The 21,006-nt window shown below is 37.8% G+C and overlaps 1 protein-coding gene and 2 long non-coding RNA genes across 3 annotated transcripts in view; 1 reads left to right on the top strand and 2 right to left on the bottom strand.

The window, feature by feature from the left end:
- The window catches only part of LOC139437800 (uncharacterized), an 81,621-nt gene extending 78,746 nt beyond the window's left edge, over window positions 1-2,875 (bottom strand). The window contains exon 1 of the long non-coding RNA XR_011647701.1: window positions 2,709-2,875. This is a non-coding gene — a long non-coding RNA (uncharacterized lncRNA). The remainder of the gene's footprint in view (window positions 1-2,708) is intronic.
- A 605-nt stretch (window positions 2,876-3,480) lies between these two features.
- On the top strand, window positions 3,481-16,172 carry LOC131276406 (ubiquitin-like modifier-activating enzyme 5). Its single transcript, XM_058289583.2, has 10 exons — window positions 3,481-3,796; window positions 4,290-4,335; window positions 7,861-7,970; window positions 8,659-8,745; window positions 9,352-9,436; window positions 10,315-10,419; window positions 10,597-10,724; window positions 13,808-13,943; window positions 14,222-14,294; window positions 15,044-16,172. Exons 1-10 carry the CDS (start codon window positions 3,573-3,575, stop codon window positions 15,073-15,075), a joined length of 1,026 nt encoding a protein of 341 aa, XP_058145566.2. The 5' UTR covers window positions 3,481-3,572; the 3' UTR covers window positions 15,076-16,172.
- Window positions 16,173-18,706: 2,534 nt separating this feature from the next.
- LOC101437297 (uncharacterized) lies at window positions 18,707-20,089 on the bottom strand. The gene is made up of 3 exons (XR_009183920.1): window positions 19,951-20,089; window positions 19,294-19,409; window positions 18,707-18,777 (listed from the first exon to the last, which is right to left on the bottom strand). It is a non-coding gene; the product is annotated as an uncharacterized lncRNA (long non-coding RNA).
- Window positions 20,090-21,006: the final 917 nt, after the last annotated feature.

Here is a 21,006-nt window from a genome sequence, read left to right as displayed (position 1 = left end):
ATTAAATGCTGTACTTTTATCCTGTACTAAATATATGCCTAATAATTATAACGTTATCTTTTCTATTTTGGATCAAGTGCAGAACTATATTAGACATGTTAAATTCCTGGTAAAATCATTTTCTAAACAGTTAATAACATGTCTATAGAATAAGGTGGCAGTCTCAGCCAGTCTCAGTCAACTTCTATATTCCGCTGTACTCTGCTGTGTAGCAAAAGTGCGGCTTGCTTGCTGATGGTGAGTCACCTATTGAACAAGTCAAATTGCTAGAAATTGTACAATGAAAACCAAGGTGTAAAAATCTTTATTCTATAGTTCTAATCACTCCCACAGGTGAAAACTAAGAGTATTTCCAAATTAGTGTTCTAATCCTGAGTGAAGCCAGTTGCCCAAGGAGTGCCAGTTCACCAGGAGCATCTGACAGAGCGAATGAGTGTCAATCATTGAACAGCTTGGAATGTGTCTTCAGACAAAGCTAAGTGTCTGTTGCAGTTTCTCTCTAAAGATGGATAACTTAAAAAAGAATATATATGCTGTTCCCACCAGCTTTGAAGGAGTGCCATCTTTATAGGCACCTAACCTTGTCTACCTCTGTAATCGAATGTGTCCTCTTTTAAAAATAGGTATTCCAAATTTTTAATTAAGTTTGTTTCTTTCAGAGTGAACATCTTATTAACCATATGAAAACTTCATCCAACTTCATACAGAATGCCAGATCCATCTTCCTCCAGTTAGAATAAATTAAGAGTTTTACACTGTATTAGGCAATGACTATAGCCCATGGCCAGCAGGAAGCAGTTACAGAAAAGAGATCCATCTCCCTTCAGCACCCCTTTTAAATTAAAGGTGTAAACTCTTCAAGGGTAAAATAAAATTAATAGATGGATCTGGAACCTGACTGGAAATCCATGTGAGCGCCGGTGGCCTCAGGATGACTGCAGGAGGCTCCCACCCCAGGATTCTGCTGTCCAGAATGAAATCTTCTAAACTCTTAAAAGCAGTCCTGGGTGCTACACTAAAGATTGATAAACAATCAATCAAAACAACAAACAGTCATCTACCTCATAGCTCCAACAATAATTATGCCAAAGCCTAGCAAGTTAAACTTTGGCAAAGGGGGGAAATGATGTGGGCTCTGGGTGGCAGGCTCTTTGTCTCTTCAGAGATAATCTAAACTATCTGTGACTTGTGGGTGTGGGATGATGAAAGGCTGCAGTCCTGCCCTTGGGGAGCAGGAAACAGTTTAACAATGCAAGATCTATAAACTTTAAGTATTCAGGGGAAATGCAAATCGAATATGCTAAAGGCTTATCTAGAATGTCTGGAGTCCATGCTAAAAGCTTACCTAAGCTGTGGAAGATATATATGCTAATTGAAGCCTATTGAGAACTGAAACAAAGCGACCATTTGGCCTTTCCTCTCGGTATAAAAGACATTTGAAAATCTTTTTCCGGGCTCGGGATTCAAACTGAAAGCTCCGGAGTCCGGCCGGCCGTCAATAAACCATTTTTCCTTCTCAAAATCATTCCTGAGTCCTGGCATCTCTATACACAAATAATTGAGCCTCTCTCAAATTCTACAACAATATGATATTCCATCCTATACCTATACTGTTTATTCATGCACTCTATTACAAAGAGAAACTTTACAATATTGAATTTTCCTATCCATGAACATGGCCTCTCAATTTATTTAAGTCTTGTTTAAGGTCTAATACAGTTTTATAATTTTTGCTACAAAGGTCTTACACATCTTTTTTAGATTTATATTTAGGTACTTTACATTTTGATGCACTTATTAATCATATCGTCTTCAAAATTAAATTTCAATTGTTGAGGTACAGAAATTTAATTGATTTTAATATACTAAACCTTGATCAACTCTATTCTCAAGTTAGATTATTGGTTCTTTTATTTATGAATTTGTTTCTTTGGTTTGTTTGAGGGACCAGGGCCTGGGGATTGAACCTCATATGTAAGGTCTGCACTCAACTGCTTGAGCATTATCCGCTCCCCGTGAATTATTAATAGTTCCTAAACATGTGTATTTTAGCTTTCCTCTATTGGTTTCTAAACTTTGGGCACTTATATTCTGAAAATATGGTCTTTATAAGATTGAGACTTTAGAATTAGAGAACTTCTTTGTGACCTAACATGTCTTCAATTTTTATGAACTTTTTCCTGGGTCCAAAGAATGAGCACATATTCTCTGTGGATGCATATTTCTATACATATATTAAATTAAGATTATATAACATTTCTGGGAGCAATGTTTATGCCACAGCTAAGTTCATTTATCTAGCATGATTCTGGTTATTTAGCACCCAAGCTAATTCAGAATTAAGTGTCCTTCAGTTAGGTAGCTCTTCAACAAAGGTAGGGCAGATATAACCATCACAGTTTACCAAAGTGAGATTTCATGCTCAAAGGGTTAAATAACTAGTCCGGATTACCACAGCAAGTGGCACACCTGTAGTCTGAACTTTGATTTGTTTCACTTTGTTTACAATTTAAGGCAAGAAACCCTGTATTATAATTCCAGGCAAGAAATCTCAACTACCCCTTTATTCCACCTTCTCGTTGGCATTTCAATAACCACTGGGGTACGGTGCTTTATAATTCTACACCCCAAAGCTCTCTCCCAGCCATCTCCTTTACTGCTACTTTTTATTTTCACTGAAATAAGTAAAGAAACATAAATGCATACACCTGTATTGGGCAACGGTCACGGCGGCCTCAGGCTCGGCCCTGAAGCCCGGCAGGTGCCGGCTCAGGCGGTCCTCCAGGGATCGGCGATCCAACCTGTGTTGCGGCAGCACTTCGGCCGCTTCGGGTTCGCCACTATTCCCGGGCTCCACGGCTGTCGCCGCTGCAGGCCGCAGGCCGCCACGAGGCTCCAGGGTCAGCTTTCCTCCAGCCCCAGGAGCGAATGGACCGCCCGGCCGCCGGGGCGGGGGCTGCTCTGCGGGCGGTGGTTCCAGCCAGTCACGTTCCGGGCACCGCTGCCCACCGTGCGGTGACTACGGCTCCGCTGGGAAAAGCCAGAAGTTCCGGCTGTGTGTTCGGACATCAGAGAGTTTTCCAGTCAGCCTCAGAGCTGGAGGCCTCAATTTGTACGAAAACAACGTGGCGGTCAAAGCTAAGGGGGAACAAGAAGGGAGAGACCTCCACCACCCCAAATGTAAGACGCCGGCGGCGCAAGATCCTGGAGGGCGCGGGTCAGAGAAAAGCTCCTCAGAACCTCCGGCCCAGGAGAAAAGAGCCTGGCGTTTCTCCTGCCCGAGCAGCGGGCCACGCGCACCGGCCCTGCCCATCGGTCTCCACGACCCCGGGAAGCGGAAGCCAAAGAGGGGAGGGGTCACCTTGAGGGGCGCGGCGGCGGCGGCGCACCGGAAGCAGCCGCGGGGAGGGGTCTCGTTGAGCGGTATAAAGGCAGCCACGCACCGCAAGTGGAACCGCGGGGAGGTGGAGACGGGTCTGTGGGCGCTGGGCCCTCCGCTGACTGAGCCGAGAGGCCGGTGGGGGCCTCCTCACTTACCCTGGTGGGCAGCGCGGGGCGGCGGGGAGGCCGGGATGAAGGCCTCGGCGGCAGCGGGCCCGGCCGTGGTGGCCGAGTGTGTGGAGCGGCTGCAGCAGCGGTTGCAGGCCCTGGGGCGGCTGAAGCAGGAGCTGCAGGACCTGGAGCGGCACCTGGTCGAGGAGAACAGCCGGCAGGCCGTGGGGGGCGCCCGCGGAGGGGTCGTCCGGCCCGGCGTGGCGCACACGAGCTCGGAGGTGGTGGACTCCAACCCCTACAGGTGAACGGCGCGCCCCCAGTTGATGCCCCTCTGCTTCCCTGTTCCTCATCGGAATTACGTTCCCCAAAGGGCAAGGCTACGTGCTATACTGGTCAGATGCCCTTTCTCTTTAAAAAACCGAAGCGAGTCAGCCACATGGTGCTGCTGCTGTGCCGGCAGAGGACACGAACCCAGAGTTCTCTCGCCTCTGCCTCACGAGGCCACCTCCCTCCACATGAGGCCTTAATCATGCCAGTCTCGAGGAAACCCTGCAGCTGGTGAACTTCCAGAAGGTGACGTTCACTGTAAAATCCCTTAAGCATAAACGTCAAGTTTTCTAAAAGGTTCATAAACCAGGGGCCGGGGAGAGGAGCCCAGGATTGGCACCATTCATAAGGTGCTCGGGAACGTCTCTGACCATTCTACTTCACCAGTCCTGCCTGTCCCTTTCCTTTCCTAAGGCTTCTTAATTCAGCAGAAATAATGTCTAAAATGTTTTTTTCCTTTTTTTCAGCCGCCTGATGGCATTGAAGCGTATGGGAATTGTAAATGATTATGAGGTATGATAAACCTTCCCAAATTTTTGAAGATGATTTGAATAAATGAAAATTTCTGGTGACATATTGATGAAGTTACTAAGCAACACATACATAATTTTTCATTTTACAGAAAATCTGTACTTGTGCTGTAGCAATAGTAGGTGTTGGTGGAGTTGGTAGTGTGAGTGCTGAAATGCTGACGAGATGTGGCATTGGTAAGGTAAAAACATTTCTCTTCACCAATCATATAGAGAAATACTAACTCCTGGAGTAAATGAGGTACAGGTTAGGTTTCTTTCCTCATTACTAATGGTTTATTGATTTGTGGCATATTTATTCAGACGCTCGTTCTTCCGAGGGTTTAAGACAGATCCCCACTCAAATGGAAGCTGATGTTATTGCTAATTAAAGAAAGAACTAAGTTGTGTTCAGAAACTTTTTAGTTTGGGTGATATGACCATTTGGACTTACATGGTTTTAGATAAAGAAACTTAGGAAAGAAGCTTTTAAATTGACAGCCTGTGAGTAAAACACTAAAACATCCAATATTCTAAACACATGCTTTATGCTAGGTAGATTACAGCATGTGCCTTTATTACTTTATATTTGAACTGGAGAATGATCCAGATTTTTTTTAACCCATTCATATTTTACTTTTTAATAAAATTTATTTGGATTGTGGGTGGTAAGTTTACCTATCTTTCATTTATAAAGCTAAATGTTAGATACATGGTAATTGGATAAGCTTTCCACAATCATATACCTTTTAGTTTATCGTTTCGATAAAGCAAGAATTCTCCTACAAAGTACCAATGCTTTAAACATGTGGATTCACGTATGTCCCAAATTCTTTAAAGAAGATGGTTTTAAAATTGGCACTCTTTTATCAAGATAGAAAAGCCAAACAGCACAATAATAAAAATGTTTATTAAAATGTTTAATACCTCTCAAGAAGTTTTAAAAAGCCAGTCAAAAATTGCTTAATTTTTAGCAATTTTAGCTTGAGTACTCTAGATGATTAAATAGGTCAGGGGTTCTTAACCAGGGATTTCAGGGGGTCTGTGGTCTTGAATTGAATAAAATCAACTTACTATATTTTTTCTGATCTCTAACTGAAATCTAGCATTTCTTTCACTTTTGAATGTATGCAATAAATTATAGTAGTCTTCATATATTATAGTCGTTGAATATCTCAAAAAATCACTTACGCTCATCCATTATTCAAAATTACGGTTGTTGTCAGACCTGACACTAGTTGTTTGTCATAAAACTATCAGTTGCTACATTCTGAGAAGGGGTCTGTGGTTTTCACCTAACTGGCAGAGGGTTCCATGGAACAAAAAAGGTTAAGAAAACCCCTGGACTAGGAATACTAAAGACCATCGAGATCAGTGGTTCTTAAATTTGCATCAGAATCACAAGGCTGGTTAAGACACAGATTGCCAGACTTTACCCCAGTGGTTTTAATTCTGTAGGTTTGGGGTGGCCTAAGAATTTGCATTTCCAAGTTCCCAGGTGATCTGGATGTTATTGATTCAGGTATTACAATTTCAGAACCACCATATTCTTGTTATTCAAAGTCAAATTCATGGAGCAGCAGGGGCACCAGCACCAACATTTAGGAACTTGAAATGAAGACTGGAAGCCTAACCCAGACCTACTAAACCAGAGACTATATTATAAGATCCGCAAGTGATTCACATGCACATTAAAGTTTGGGGCGCTTGCCTGTATTTCTAACAAGTTCCCATGCTGATGCTATTGGTCTAAGGCCACATTTTGAGCAGTAAGGATCTAGATCAGTGGTTTTCAAATATTGCTGTAATTAGAATTACCTGGGGAATTTTTAAAAAATTCTGATGTCAGACTGTAATCAGAATCTCTAGGGATGGGACTCAGCTACCTGTCTTTTTTTAAAATTCTCCAAGTGATTCCAATGTGAACTTGAGTTTGGAAGCTAAGGCTCTAACTAGATAAGTTTCAGGAAGTCTTTCTTTAATATATAAAACAGATAAGAAGCTGATTCATGAGTTTTAAGTAAGGAAGTGGAAGATGAAGACCCAGAGTCTTTTCCATCTTAATAGTATCTGGAAACCCTTGAGTGCCCTAGATTACCAGATCCAGATCAGCTGCTTTACTATAGATGCTACAAGCCTAACATGTGAATTTATTTTTACCCACAATTAGCAAATTAGCATCAGAAATTGAGTTACAATTCACACCTTCTATTCCCAAGTTAGTTTTTCCTACAACCTACTCATAAGAACCTATGAGACAAACTCAAATTTAATAGCTTTCCAGACCTAATAAGTATTTGTTAAATGAACTTAAATCATGTTTTGAAGAAATTTTCTATGATTAGAAAATTACCACAGAGGGATAAATGGTATCTTTTCTAGCAGTTAAGAGTTATCTAGATTTTGATATGGGTTGGATTAATTTTTTTCTTTATAGTTTCTGTATTTAGAAGAAGAAAATCCCATATTTGTTTTCATTATTAAATTTAAGATACTGAAAGTTGTATTACAGACTCCCATAATTGTAAATCAGGAAGGGACCTTGGAGATCATTGGGGCCAACCTCTTTTCACTGATAAGGTATGGGATCTGTGACCCTTGCAAACACCGTGTGTGTTGATGTAACAGAGAGACAGATGCTGTTTGAAACAAGCCTAAGTATATGGCTGGAAACAATTGGTTTCTATAGTAATGTGAACAATCCTATTTGAAACGGTGTTTGCTGGCATGAGTATATGTAGTGTCATATTCACAAAAGGATTCAGGTATACTATAGTTGTAAGTTATAACATTTTTATCTTATTTAAAGGGTTCATTTATGTAATAGGTTCTTGGTTTTTAGCATAATATTAAAATTTTAGAATAAAATAGGATTTTGGCAGTTTTTAAAAATCCAAATGAATAAGATGAAAATTAATTTTCAGTGACTCATTTACTATAGGGATTCTTAACCTTTTTTGTTCCAGGGACCCTTTTGCCAGTCAAGTGAAAACCACAGACCCCCTTCTCAGAATGTAATGGGAGATAGTTTTATGACACTCAACATCAGATATCAGAGAAATAAAGATATTAAGAAATAAAGATAATAAGAGAAATAAAGATAAAAGATAAGTTGATTTTTTTTTTTTTTTTTTCCATTCAAGTTCACAGATCCCCTGAAATCTTTTCATAGACTCTTGGGCATCTGTTGACCCCTGGTTAAGAACTCCTGATTTAGAGGGGCAAGAGAGCATTCTGTTTAGGGTGCAGACACTGGATTGAGAAAGTGTGAATTTGAATCCCACTTCTACTGAATATTAGCTGAGAAGTGGTTGGGCAAGTGCCCTAGTTGCCTCACTTCTGAAATGGAGATGATAATACCTGTGTACTTACCTTGTTTGTTGTTAGAAGCATTAAGTGAATTAATATGTGGCCATCTAGTGTTTTAGTTAAACTGTTTTAAACACATCAAATGTGAAGTCCACTAGTTAATTTTTTTAGTCAGTTTTTCGATAAGATTTTCACTAGAGTACCACTATTTTTATTTTAGTTGCTGCTCTTTGACTATGACAAGGTGGAACTGGCCAATATGAATAGACTTTTCTTCCAACCTCATCAAGCAGGATTAAGTAAAGTTCAAGCAGCTGAGCATACTTTGAGGTAAATGGAATAGCTGTTAAGGACCATATGAAGTGAAATCCTTGTATATTTGGGTATGAGTTAACCTGATATGTAAAATGGACCCCAATTTTTCACTATACAAATGCAGGTTTCCATTAACAAAGAATTCTCTTCCTGTTAGAGGGGTGGATTGGTAAGCTTTTATGGACCCTGAAATTTGAATTTCATAATGCTCATGTCATGAAATGTTATTTTGCTTTTGATTTTTTTCTAAACCTTAAAAAAAGTAAAAACCATTCTTAGCTTTCAGGCTGTAACAAAAACAGATGGTGGGCCAGATTTGGGCCATGGGCTTGGAGTTGTCATTTGCCAAGCCCTGCTCTAGAAGTTCCTCTGTGGTACTTGCACTGAATTGAACGAGGAACGAAAAACTTTTTGTTAGGCTGAACTTTAACTACCAGAGATGGTAATGATTTAATTTCCAGCATATAGATTGACCAAGATTGGGGTAGGAACATTTTTATAATTCTTATCAGTCTACTTGCTTTTGAACCTAGTCCTCGAAAATGCAACATGAAATAGAACAGGACTTTGGATTTTCCTTAAATAGCTTGAATTTTTCTTTATTCTATTAAATGCTCTTTAGCTTTTTTCACTTTTTTCCTTCTTGATTTCTCTTATTATTCCTACTAGTAATCTTTATCTTTGTTCCCCTTTTCTCTCATAGACACATTAATCCTGATGTTCTTTTTGAAGTGCACAACTACAATATCACCACAGTGGAAAACTTTCAGCATTTCATGGAGAGAACAAGGTGAAAATGTTTACTTATGATTTTTTGTATAACTTCCAGTTCAGTTAAATATTTATTAGAAAATATACTGAGTTGTAGATATACATCGATATATATTTTAATATATTTTAATCTTGTAATTTTTGTGCCATTTCTGTGTATTAGGAGCTCAATTAAAAGTATATATTGTCTAAAAACAACAAAAAACCAAACCCTGTAAATTGTAATGCTATAACAAAAGATCCAAAATATAAGTTCTGTGTTCCATATGTTATTTCTACATAAAATCAGCTCTACAGAGACTGGCATAACATCACTGAAATAGTAAACTGTATTAAATTAATTTTTATTACATTCACATTTATAGTGACTGTATAAAATGAACAAAAGTCTATGAAAAAGCTGATAGGGAAATGCTAACTCTTGTGAAGAGACTACTCCCTTCAATTTTTGTAGAGGAATTATTACTACAGTAACATGTTTTACTCATAATAGTTATTCAGTACTTGCTATAAACTAATGCTTCTAAGATACATAAACATTTACTCAAAGACTGTGCGGCTGAACAAAGTCTAATTAGAATGCATTATGTCTTGAGATTTTCAAATAAAATTTTTCTGTGACTAGTAATGGTGGGTTAGAAGAAGGAAAACCTGTTGACCTAGTTCTTAGCTGTGTGGACACTTTTGAAGCTCGAATGACAATAAATACAGTGAGTATTCCTATTGTATAAGATATTATATTTATAGATTTATGTATTTTCTTATATAGTCAATATATATTATCCATCCTAAAAATCCTGAATTTAAACCTTTTAATAATGTATATATATTTTTTAAGGAGTATCAGGAATTGAACCCAGGACCCCATACATGGGAAGCAGGAACTTAACCACTGAGCTGTATCTGCTCCCCCTGTATATTAGTTATTTTTGGTGTGCTTTTAGGCTACTTTTGAAATTTATTTCAACAGCTATAGGACTTGTCTTGCCTTGCAGATGTTGCATATTTTGTATTATTAGCCTAATCTCTCATACTGATAGACGAAAGTATAAAATAGCAATAACTTCTGATACACAAATTTTAAAAATAGATTAATATTTTGTACTACTCTTTTTTTGGTCAGCTTTAGTTTTAACTTTTGTTAGGTATTTTAAAGTAAATTTGTAACTGTACAAATTGCCAATAAAAACTTTGGTTTCTAAAAAATAAAATTTTAGTTTCTCAAAAGTAAAACAATTCTTTTGTATTATTTTAACTTATCAAATGAAATTTTGGATTTTTTTGTCGCTGAAATTATTTTAGAAAAGTGAATTTTTACATAAATTTTTACTTAAGAAATCCAGTAATCTATGGTTCAATTTAAACATATTTATTGATTGCTTGCTTGAATACTGTCAGTTTATTCTTCAAATGAACAATGGCAATTGTTAAGAATTCCATTTATATAACTTCCCCCTTTTTTATTAAGAAAATTAATTTTTAAAATCCTTGGTAATTCATTTAGTTGACCTGAATTTTTCATGAGAAGAATTGGTGACGGACTACTTGCTCTCTTACGTTCTTCCTGTTTTCACCTATTTCTACTAAGGCTTGTAATGAACTTGGACAAACATGGATGGCGTCTGGGGTCAGTGAAAATGCAGTTTCAGGACATATACAGCTCATAATTCCTGGAGAATCTGCTTGTTTTGCGGTATACATTATTCATTTTGGGCTATTTTTCACTGTTAGGTACTGAATTTCTTAGGGGTATTAAAAATATAGTACACTTTACAGGAAAAAGAACACTTTGAATATGATAGAATGCTATTCAGAATATCTCATACTTCCTTCCTTTGAAACGTGTTTTCTTTTGTTCCTTTTCATGTAGTGTGCTCCACCACTTGTCGTTGCTGCAAATATTGATGAAAAGACTCTGAAACGGGAAGGTGTTTGTGCAGCCAGCCTTCCTACTACGATGGGAGTGGTGGCTGGAATCTTAGTACAAAATGTGTTAAAGTAAATGGGGGCTAATTTTTCAGAATAGTCTTATCTGCTTTTGATAGAAATATTTCCTGAAGAATTTAAAAATTTTAAATAACCAGCTAAGTATTTAATTGTTTTAAATATTTTGTTTTATACATGTGTGTCTATTATATATAATCATATTGTGTGTGTATATGAATATATAAGAATATTATTTCCTCCCTGCATTTGTAAGAGCTCATGTTATGTGGTATACGTTGGTATTGATATATTTATGAAGCATTTAACCGAAAGATGCGGTCACCCCTCGGGCTGAAGTGTGGTTTGCTGACCTGGCGGGGGGCGGCGGCCGCAGTAGGCCTACTCCAAACTGCTGCCCCTGTAATAGGGTGGTTGGTCGGGCCCACTGCCACCCCTGAAGGAAGCTCGGCATGGGCGCAGAGTGCCCTCGGGTCTCCCCTTCTCGGCAGCCATGCTTCCGTGGCCGCCCCTCCTCCCAGATAGTGCCACACGATGCCTTCTTTCTCCCTGCGCAGGCGCAGGGCGGAAAAATCCAGTCTGCCCTTTTCCCTCCCCCCAACAGCAGCAACAGCCAGGCGTGGGCGGAAAAATCCAGTCTGCCCTTTTCCCTCCCCCCGACAGCAGCAACAGCCAGGCGTGGGCAGAAAAATCCAGTCTGCCCTTTTCCCTCCCCCCGACAGCAGCAACAGCCAGGCTTGGGCGGAAAAATCTAGTCTGCCCTTTTCCCTCTCCCCGACAGCAGCAACAGCAGCAACAGCCAGGCGTGGGCAGGAAACTCCAGTCTGCCCTCCACCCCAGCAACAGCAGCCACCAATCCCTAAACCCTGCCCGTTCCCCCAGCAACAGCAACAGCCAATCCCTAATCACCACCCCTCCCCCATCCAGTACCACCCACTGACCTTTCTCCGGCAACCAATCAGAACAGGGTGTGGCTTCGACCAATCAGCCTTCCCCAGCCCCTATAAAACTGTTGCCTCTCCCTCAATAAAGTGGACTTGCGTGTTTACCTTGTCTCCGCGGTAGTTCTTCTGCCGTGCGCCCTTCTGCCGTGCGCCCTCCAGTCCTGAGAGCCCCCGACAAGGGCCTGGCCTCCCTTGTCCCCAGTTTGTCGCCTGCTTCTCCGGGCGACCCCGTCAGCCGAACCGCGCAACCCCTGTGAGACCGACCCCTCGTCCCAAGCGGGACCGACCCCTCGTCCCAAGCGGGACCGACCCCTCGTCCCAAGCGGGACCGACCCCTCGTCCCAAGCGGGACCGACCCCTCGTCCCAAGCGGGACCGACCCCTCGTCCCAAGCGGGACCGACCCCTCGTCCCAAGCGGGACCGACCCCTCGTCCCAAGCGGGACCGACCCCTCGTCCCAAGCGGGACCCCACCTCTACCGACCGAGCAAACCGTCGCAAAAAGATTTAAATCTCTGCAGGCTTGACCAAAGGGTAGTGACATAGACATGAAAACCCTGGGCTTCTACTATCTTTATTTAATTATTACTAAAAATAATCTGAATGTGATTAAAAACTAACCAGGGTATCATTTCTGCTATCCAAAAACCGTATCTAGCAACCACACCTATCTAAACTGTAACTAAAAAGAAAGAAAAAGGTACCATATTAGCTAAAATTAATGTCCAAGAGTTTATGAACCAACTCACAATCATTTTATTAAAGGCAGAATACCTTTAGGTTTTTTTCAGTCCATAATTTTTATTTCACTTTACAACTTTAATTAGCTTCTTATGTGCTTCTTAAGCCTCCTATATATTAAGATCAAACTGGAACATGAAACAAGGAGGCATCCTGATCTTAGTATCCGCTGCCAGAAAAGAAATGGTAGAAAGCATATATAAGAATTTTCAAGGTAACAGTCTAGGGCTCTTGCACATAAGAGAAAATAGCCTGTACAAGCTTCGGTAAGCCCTAACTGAAACATTTTGTAGCATGGTACAAAAGAGAGAGAGAGAGAGAGAGAGAGAAAATGCATGGTTACAAAGTATTCTTTTAAGGATGTATCATATTTAACCAGCCCTCTGTTGGACATTTGGGCTACTTAAAGATTTTTACTATTATCAACAATGCTGCATATATCTTGCGTATATCTTTATGTACTAGACTTTAGTACTGTGAACTTTTAGATGAGGAATTTGAGTAAATGCAGTTTGTTTGGTTTTTTTAGGAGGTACCAGGGATTGAACCCAGGACCTCGTGCATGGGAAACAAGCACTCAGCCCCCTTGAGCTACTTTGCCCCAGTACAGTATTTATCTTCACAGATATTATAGAAGTTTCCCTTCCAAAGGATGTACATTTCACTACAGTATAAGAGTACGTTTCCCCAACACTTTGATAATAGTGGCAATCTAATAGATGAAAAATGGATCTCATTGTAATTTTCATTTTAATTGTGGCAAGGGCTGAGCACGTAACTTTTTCTGTAAATTTTCTGCCCATCTTCTTTGCTCAGTTTTTTGTCTTTCCTTAGTGACATACTGTAAGACCTTGTATATTAAGAATATGCACTTGAAAATGTTTGTCCTTTTATCCTTTCTTTTGTACGTGATTTTTTTTCTCTATACAGAAGCTTTTCAGAGGAGTCAGATTTGACTTCTGGGATACTGTAAACATTCTATATCTTGATCTGGTAATGCTTACTTGGATGAAGATTTGTGTAACAATTCTTTGAGCTGTACATTTAAGATTATATATTTTAGTGTGTGTACATTATATATGAAAATGTTTAAAAATTAAGGATTTGGTATCATATTTCAGGAATTTTTAAGACACACTTTTCCCACGTTTTAACCTCTGAAATCAGGATGCTTCTTAAATGTTGTTGACATGTCATTGGTTTTTTTAAATTTTTTAGTGATTCATAAAATAAGAGTGTGTTCCACAGTTAGTGAAATAACCTTTTATTTCATTCATTCAGTAACTCTTTAAGCATCTCCTATGAGCCAGGCCCTGTGTGCAAGATAGAGTTTTTTGGGTATCATGCTACAAAATCATTACCTATTCCAAATCATTTTTTTAAATATTCAGATACTTTCTTCTAGAACTTTTATGGTTTTATTTATTTAAATCTACTTTGCTTCATTTTTCCAGATTTCTGTTAGGTTTTGGTACTGTTAGTTTCTACCTTGGATACAATGCCATGCAGGATTTCTTTCCTACCATGTCCATGAAACCAAATCCTCAGTGTGAAGACAAAAATTGCAGGAAGCAACAGAACGAATATAAGGTATATGTCAGTCTATGAGAATATATGAAGGATCATAGTGCTCAGGACAATAACTCAAGAAATAGAAACAAGTATTTAGATTTGGAATACAAGATAAACAGATTCCTCCTCAATTTTTAAATTTTTATTTGTTTACTGTACTTCTAAAATGGAAGTAAATTTATGTACAAAATCTTTACTTGCTTTTGCTAGTATAAAAAGCCTATCTGAATTCTTGATTAATGCCTCAGAGAACTGAGAATGGATAAAAACATCTAGCTATTGTTTGATTTCTACAGAAAAAGGTAGCAGCACTACCCAAACAGGTTGTTCAAGAAGAGAAAGAGATAATACATGAAGATAATGAGTGGGGTAGGTATTCCTTTATGAATTAAAATTGCAGCATAAAACAAAATCTTCCATGGGAGTGAATATAATTATTAAAATATCTTACAAATTTTTAATGGTTATTGCTTGTTAAATTAAGATCCTTAAAATTATTATATGATCAAATTTAACTCTAGGTATTGAGCTGGTATCTGAGGATTCAGAAGAGGAACTGAAAAACTCTTTGGGTCCAATTCCTGACTTACCTGAAGGGATTACAGTGGCATATACAATTCCAAAAACTGTAATTTTAAAATCTGATTTATCCATAATAAATATCATATAAGAAAAACTTTGTATTTATCATCACCATGCGGTATTTGTTTCTGATATTTTACACTATATAGCATTAAGATGTGAGAAGTATTCAGTGCTAATATGGTGATATACAAAGCATATTTTAAACTGACAACATAGACATAAAATAGTTTCATTTACTCATTAACAGATCGAGTATTCTAGATTTTGATGAAAATATCAAAATCAATTTGTACATTGATAGTTTTAGCCATACCACCATTTAAAAATACTACTTCAGTACAGATCTCAAAACTATTCAAATTGCTGCCTTAGTTTGAGTGGCAGGTAGGGATAATAAAGGACTTTTTCTTTCCTAAAAATTAGAAGACATATTTATTAAAGAAAATTTGCTTTATAAACTTGTTGAAAATGGTTAGGTTTACTGAGTACATACTCCTAAATCAAGAATTTTACATGCTTCTTTCCTTCATTAGTGGACAGCAAGAAGATTCTGTACCTGGGATAACAGTGGAAGATTCTAGTGAAAGCTTGGAAGACCTCATGGCCAAGATGAAGAATATATAAATAACGGACTGGCAAATATTTGATTTCCTATGTTGAAGCTTATTCCCTTGCAGTTAAAAACATTTGTTTTAAGATCAGTAAAACTTAAGGCAACATCAACTGATGTATAAATTTTCACTGAATTGTTATACTTTTTGAAAATATTTTGTTGCTTCATGCTCCCTTCCCCAACCAAATCACTTTCCCGAAACTCATGTGCCACTCTAATAAGTAAACATCAAAGGATTATTATAGGTGTTTATGAATTTTACCGAAAACTTCATCAGTTAAATGTTTTGACTGATTTGGGGGGTGGGGTGGTTTGTGAGAGGGTGAGGCAGGATTGATCTGATGCTGTAGTCTTCCTTTTCCAAAAACCCCTTGTCTTGTGTTGCCTGAGGATCATGGATAATAAAGTAGTATGTGATCCTCAAATGCAGCTCTATTCAATAGAGCTAGCAAGTGCAATTGTCTTTCGAATTGCTCTGTACAAGAAAATTGCCCACTGCTACTAACTTGACCTACAATGAGTTAAAATTAACCTATAATATAAAGACATCTTATCTTCTTAAAGGTTTCCTGATGAAATACAAGTTAAAATGTAGTCATTGTAATAGTTTGTAAAGCTATCATTATGGATAGACAGATAAAGGTTCTGTTATGAAATACAAATTATATTTTATACTGTCCCAAGGAAAAGAAATTATTGCATCTGTGGTATATCTGGAATCACTCTATTAATTGTGGAGCAAGAGACAGAAAATTTAGGCTCTTAAGATATACGTATCACATAGGCTACCTTCTGAATATTTTACTTCATTTAATTTAGATTTCCTAGATGTTGTCAAGAGTTAAGCCTCCACAATGACTGACGTGTATTTTTTCCCAGGAGAGGTATCTATCTTCCCTTGATCCTGACCAGAAAACTGGTTTTCTCTGGAGGGATAACGTAACAAAAGCATAAAGAACCTTGGTTGAAAAAAATCCCTAATGTTTTGGGATCCTTGGTTGAAAAAAACTCCTAATGTTTTGGAAACCAATAAATAACCATTACCAGCAGGCTGTTTCTATTCTGAATCTTTTGTTTTGGTGAGTTTTAGTTTTGAAGATTTGAATGTCTAAATTATATATCTAGGGGGAGAAATGTTAAAAAAAATAGGACACCCCATGTGTAAAATAAAGTTCTAAAAACTAATCAGAATGCCCCAAATATCAAATGTTTTTAATATACACTTGAGGTTATCAGATCATATTGTTGTGATTCTTGTGTTTACCATTAAGAAAATAAGGGCATAGTTTGTCTTACCCTTGAAATTTATCTTTTACCATTTCTTTAAAATTCAGCTGTCATCACCTGTGAAATACTTTTTCTAGTTTTAGAGATTTTTTTTTTAATTACAGAAGTTGTAAGCTTACAGAAAATTCATGGAAGTAATTTCCTTATACCTGCCCCCATTTTGCATTAGTGTGGCACTATTTTATTACAGATGAGACACTATTGTAATTGTGACATTAACTAGAGCCCACAGCCTACACTAGGTTCTCTGAGCAGTACAAGCCTATGTTTTTTTTTAACATTAATATGTAATTTTTATACTGGTAACAGACACCACCCAAAATTTCCCCTTTTAACCACATTCAGAATATATAATTCAATGGTGTTCATTATATTTATGCTTTGCTACTGTCACCACCATCAATTACTAAAACTTTTCTATCACCCCAAACAGAAACTATGTCAATTAAGCTTTAATTCCCCACCCCCTAACCCTACACATCAGCCCCTGGTATTCAGGTTTCTGATACCATGTATTTGCTTATTGTAATTATTTCACACCTGTAAGATCATAAAATATTTGTCCTATGTCTGGTTTATTTCACTCAACATGATGTCTTCAAGGTTAATCCATTTCACATATATCAAAATTCTGTTCCTTTTCACAGCTTAATTATACTGCATTGTGTGTATATACTACCTTGTCTCTATCCATTCGTCTGCTGATGGACACTTAGGTTGGTTCCATCTTTTGTCAATTGTGAAAAATGCTGCTATAAACATTGGTGTGCAAACATCTTTTCGAATCCCTGCTTTCTTTTGGGTACATACCTAGAAGTGGGATTGCCAGGTCATACAGCAAATCTATACTTGACTTTCTGAATATAGATTGCCAGAGGACAGGGAAGAATAGGGAATAAGGAGTTAAGGCTTAAAATATACAGAGTTTTATCTGGGATGCAAGAAATGTTTTTGGTAATGGTAGCACAATATTGTGAATATAATTAACAGCAGTTGATTATATATTTGAATGTGGTTAAATGGGGAAATTTCAGGTTGTATATATGGTACTGAAATAAAAATTTTAAAAAGAAAAATCAAAACCCTGTAGAGTCACCCAAGCGCCTCAACTTGAAGATGCTACTCAGCAAGTATTGGACACATAAAAGTATTCTGTAATGTTCAATATACTTTTAAGTAATAATGCAAACTTTAGCCCTCTTTTATAAACTGGAAGGGAAAAGTGGACTTAACATTGCACTTTTGTTTTAAAACAGTAAAGTGTGGCTGCTATATCTTTCACCTTTATAATTAACACAGAAAGTCACATGTATTAAAATTATTGATTATAAAAATTATTGTATATAAATACAGCAATTGGTACAAAACAATATCTAAAATGTAACATTTATAAAATCTGTAAAAAATACTTAATTTTCAGTATAAAATTGGCCAAGTAATTTGCATTTGAAGTAAATGAAGACACAGACTTGAGACTATTTAAGAAAGAAGATAACGAATATCACATCCAATTTTGGGGAAAGGTCAATAAATGCCAAAGAACTTGACCTTTACTGCACCAATGTGACTGTAGACCTTATGCAGATATGTACTACACGGTAATAACACAGAATATGTAAAGCAAAGGAAAAGCAGAGGGTCTGGCCCAGTCTGCTCAAGGAAAAGGTGTAGAATACAAAACATAGAATTTTTTATTTTTAATGCACCAATCAGTGATTCCTGTGACTAGTTTTTAAGACAATCCAAATCTTAAATAAATATTGTCCATTCAATCCTCAAAATTTTTCTTTAAGGTAGAGAGGTGAAAGACTACTGCTAAAAAGCATGCCCAAGAAAACAAGGTGTAAAGCTTTTGAGAGATGGAAAAAATCATGGAATTCTTGAACTTGACTCTAACTGTTCTGACAGCTCATGGAGAAGACTAATCCTTTCTTCATGTCATTAGAATTGTGTCTATATGCTTGCATTCCATACACTAGGAAAATTTTAAATAGAACAGGCACAATCATGATTCAAACATCAGTGTAGTCCAATACAATTTCATACAAATGTCAAATCACATAAAGTTAGTAAAAGTTAAATTTTCTTAAAAACCTAACATTTTTCTTACAGTTTTTAAATTCTAGTGTTCTAAATGTTTCTTAATTTTTACCCTAAGGTGCATTTGCACTGAATTGGGATTGCTGCTGTTACCTTTGTCCTTGAAGGAAAACATTAGGAGAATGAGTTGTTTTTAAGCTAAATGCGTCTCCACTTGATGAGTGTCATAAAGGAGCTTTTTCACCCAAAAGTGATGCTTCTGCTTCTTTTATTTCCATTGCCCTTTTATATAGTGCAGCAGCCTTTTCAAAATCTCCTCCTTCATAGCTTTGATTTTTTAAAAAATTCTTAAAATGAAAATTAACATAACCTCTTAACAATTCTAAAGGACCTTGTAGGATACAGAAAAACAAGTTACCATTTTTTTCAGCAGACAAAATATCCAAACTCTTCTCCTTTCCATCTATACTGCTGTGGAACACTGCAGTATTTTATATAGATAGTATTAAGACAGTGTAGTAATGGATGTAGGGAATTTGCAAGGGGAGGTAAGGTATTCCCTCTGTCCTCATGTAAACACAAATGAGGAAGCAAAAATCAAACACGATTCATGGTAAATAAGCTCTGAGGACGTCAAATTGACCATTTTGCTCCCACAACCAATTAGTTACAAATGTAAACCATCCTTCACCATTTGCCATTATATACTCCTCTACAGAGCATCGTGCAGCCTTTATTTCACCTCTGGATATGCAGCAATAAATATTCTGTGTTGTCCTAAGAGGAGTCAAAGCTGCTCTAAAAGAGAGTTGGATTGTAGAAGGAAAGTGAAAAAATTCTTACCTAAGCACAGCTAAATTTTTTAATGTTTCTCCAACTCGAGGATGCATCCGACCCAGGCTGTCTTCATAAATCTTGAATGCCCTTTCATACAATGGCAAAGCTTCAATGTGTTTTTTCTTATTAAAAAAAAAAGCAGTAATGCTTACTTGAACACAGTGGATTTCTGAAATTACTTGAGATTAAGCTGGCCTATTGTGGTAAGCACTTAAATTAATATCCATAGATTAATTTATAAACAATCATAATATGAGATGCAGTATAGTAGCCAAAAATCTGAGCCTTAGACCTGACTTGGTAACCATTTGACTTTAATTGGTAAACATAAGCACAAACCTCTCTTGACTGCCCAGTGAGTACACATCTGTTCTTTACTTATCAGAGGAAAATGCCACAAGCCTAAAGACATTCTTATATAGGACTTAGGAGTCTCCAGTATTTAAATATTAAGCTCCTATCCTAAACTAAACACTCAGTTGGTGTTTTACATGAAGAGGAAGGAACCATCTTCAGTAGTCTCAAGTATTAAAGGAAGCATTAGAGGATAAATAATCTAAATTTTCTTTAATCATTGGTAATGTGCCATACCTAACTCATGTTTCTCTCTAGTTTATAACAAAACATCATTCATTTGTAAAGAATTAAAATGGGGGAACTTACCATTTGGCTATAAAGAACAGCTAAATTCACCAAGGCAGTTGCCACACTAGGATGCTTTGGGCCAAAGGATTTCTGTCGAATTTCAACAGCCAACTCATACAAAGGTATAGCCTTGTCAAGTTTCCCCTAAAAAATGACAGTGAAATCTGAGGGAAAAAATGTTAAGGCAATAAAAACTATCTGATCAGAAAGCTGTTCCCATTAAGATAAAATATGGTATTAAATTATTTGAGGGAAACTGATGTGGCTCAAGTGATTGGGCTCCTGTCTACCATATAGGAGGCCCAGGGTTCGATTCCCAGGGCCTCCTGGTCAAAGGCAAGCTGGCCTGTGCAGTGAGCTGGCTTGAGTGGAGAGCTGGACCTTGCATAGAGCCGGCCCATGTGGCATGCTGACCCTCACAGGAGGGCTGGCCTGCACAGGAGTGTTAGCCCACGCGGAAAGCTGGTGCAGCAAGATGATGCAACAAAATGACACAGGAGAGAAAATAAGAGACACAGCAGACCAGGGAACTGAGGTGGCGCCAGAGATTGAACAACTCTCTCCCACTCTGGAAGGTTCCAGGTTCGGTTCCTGGTGCCCTCTCTAACAAGCAGACACAAAAGAACACACAGTGAATTGACACAGCAGATGGTGTGTGTGTGTGTGTGTGTGTGTGTGTGTGTAGAAATAAATAAATCTTTTAAATTATTTGAGGGAAAAAAAATCTCAGTAAAAGCATTCTTCTCAGTTCAACTGCTAAAGTTACAGAATAGAATAAAATATATGAAGAGATTATATGGTAAAAAATATAAAGGTAAAGTTATATGAATAAGAAAACACTCTGATGATTCAGAAAGCCCTTTAGGATCACCAATTTACTTCTCACTGTTCCTGGTGGTGGAGAAATGTCAGTCATTTGCTACTGTACATAGTTCAGAGATAGCATCATAAAAACTCATTTCCACTTATCTCTTTCCCTTTAAACCCCTTCCAGACTCTTTTAAGTATTTCCTGTTATTGAAAGTTGGGCAGAATTGGTAACAATGATAGCAGTGTCCACTTCAGTGCCAACAG

This window comes from Dasypus novemcinctus, chromosome 28 (assembly GCF_030445035.2).
Source record: "Dasypus novemcinctus isolate mDasNov1 chromosome 28, mDasNov1.1.hap2, whole genome shotgun sequence".
In the NCBI taxonomy this organism is placed as follows: Eukaryota; Metazoa; Chordata; class Mammalia; order Cingulata; family Dasypodidae; genus Dasypus; species Dasypus novemcinctus.
The sequence above is the reverse complement of the archived record's forward strand: the minus strand, read 5'-3'. Positions and strand labels throughout refer to the sequence as shown.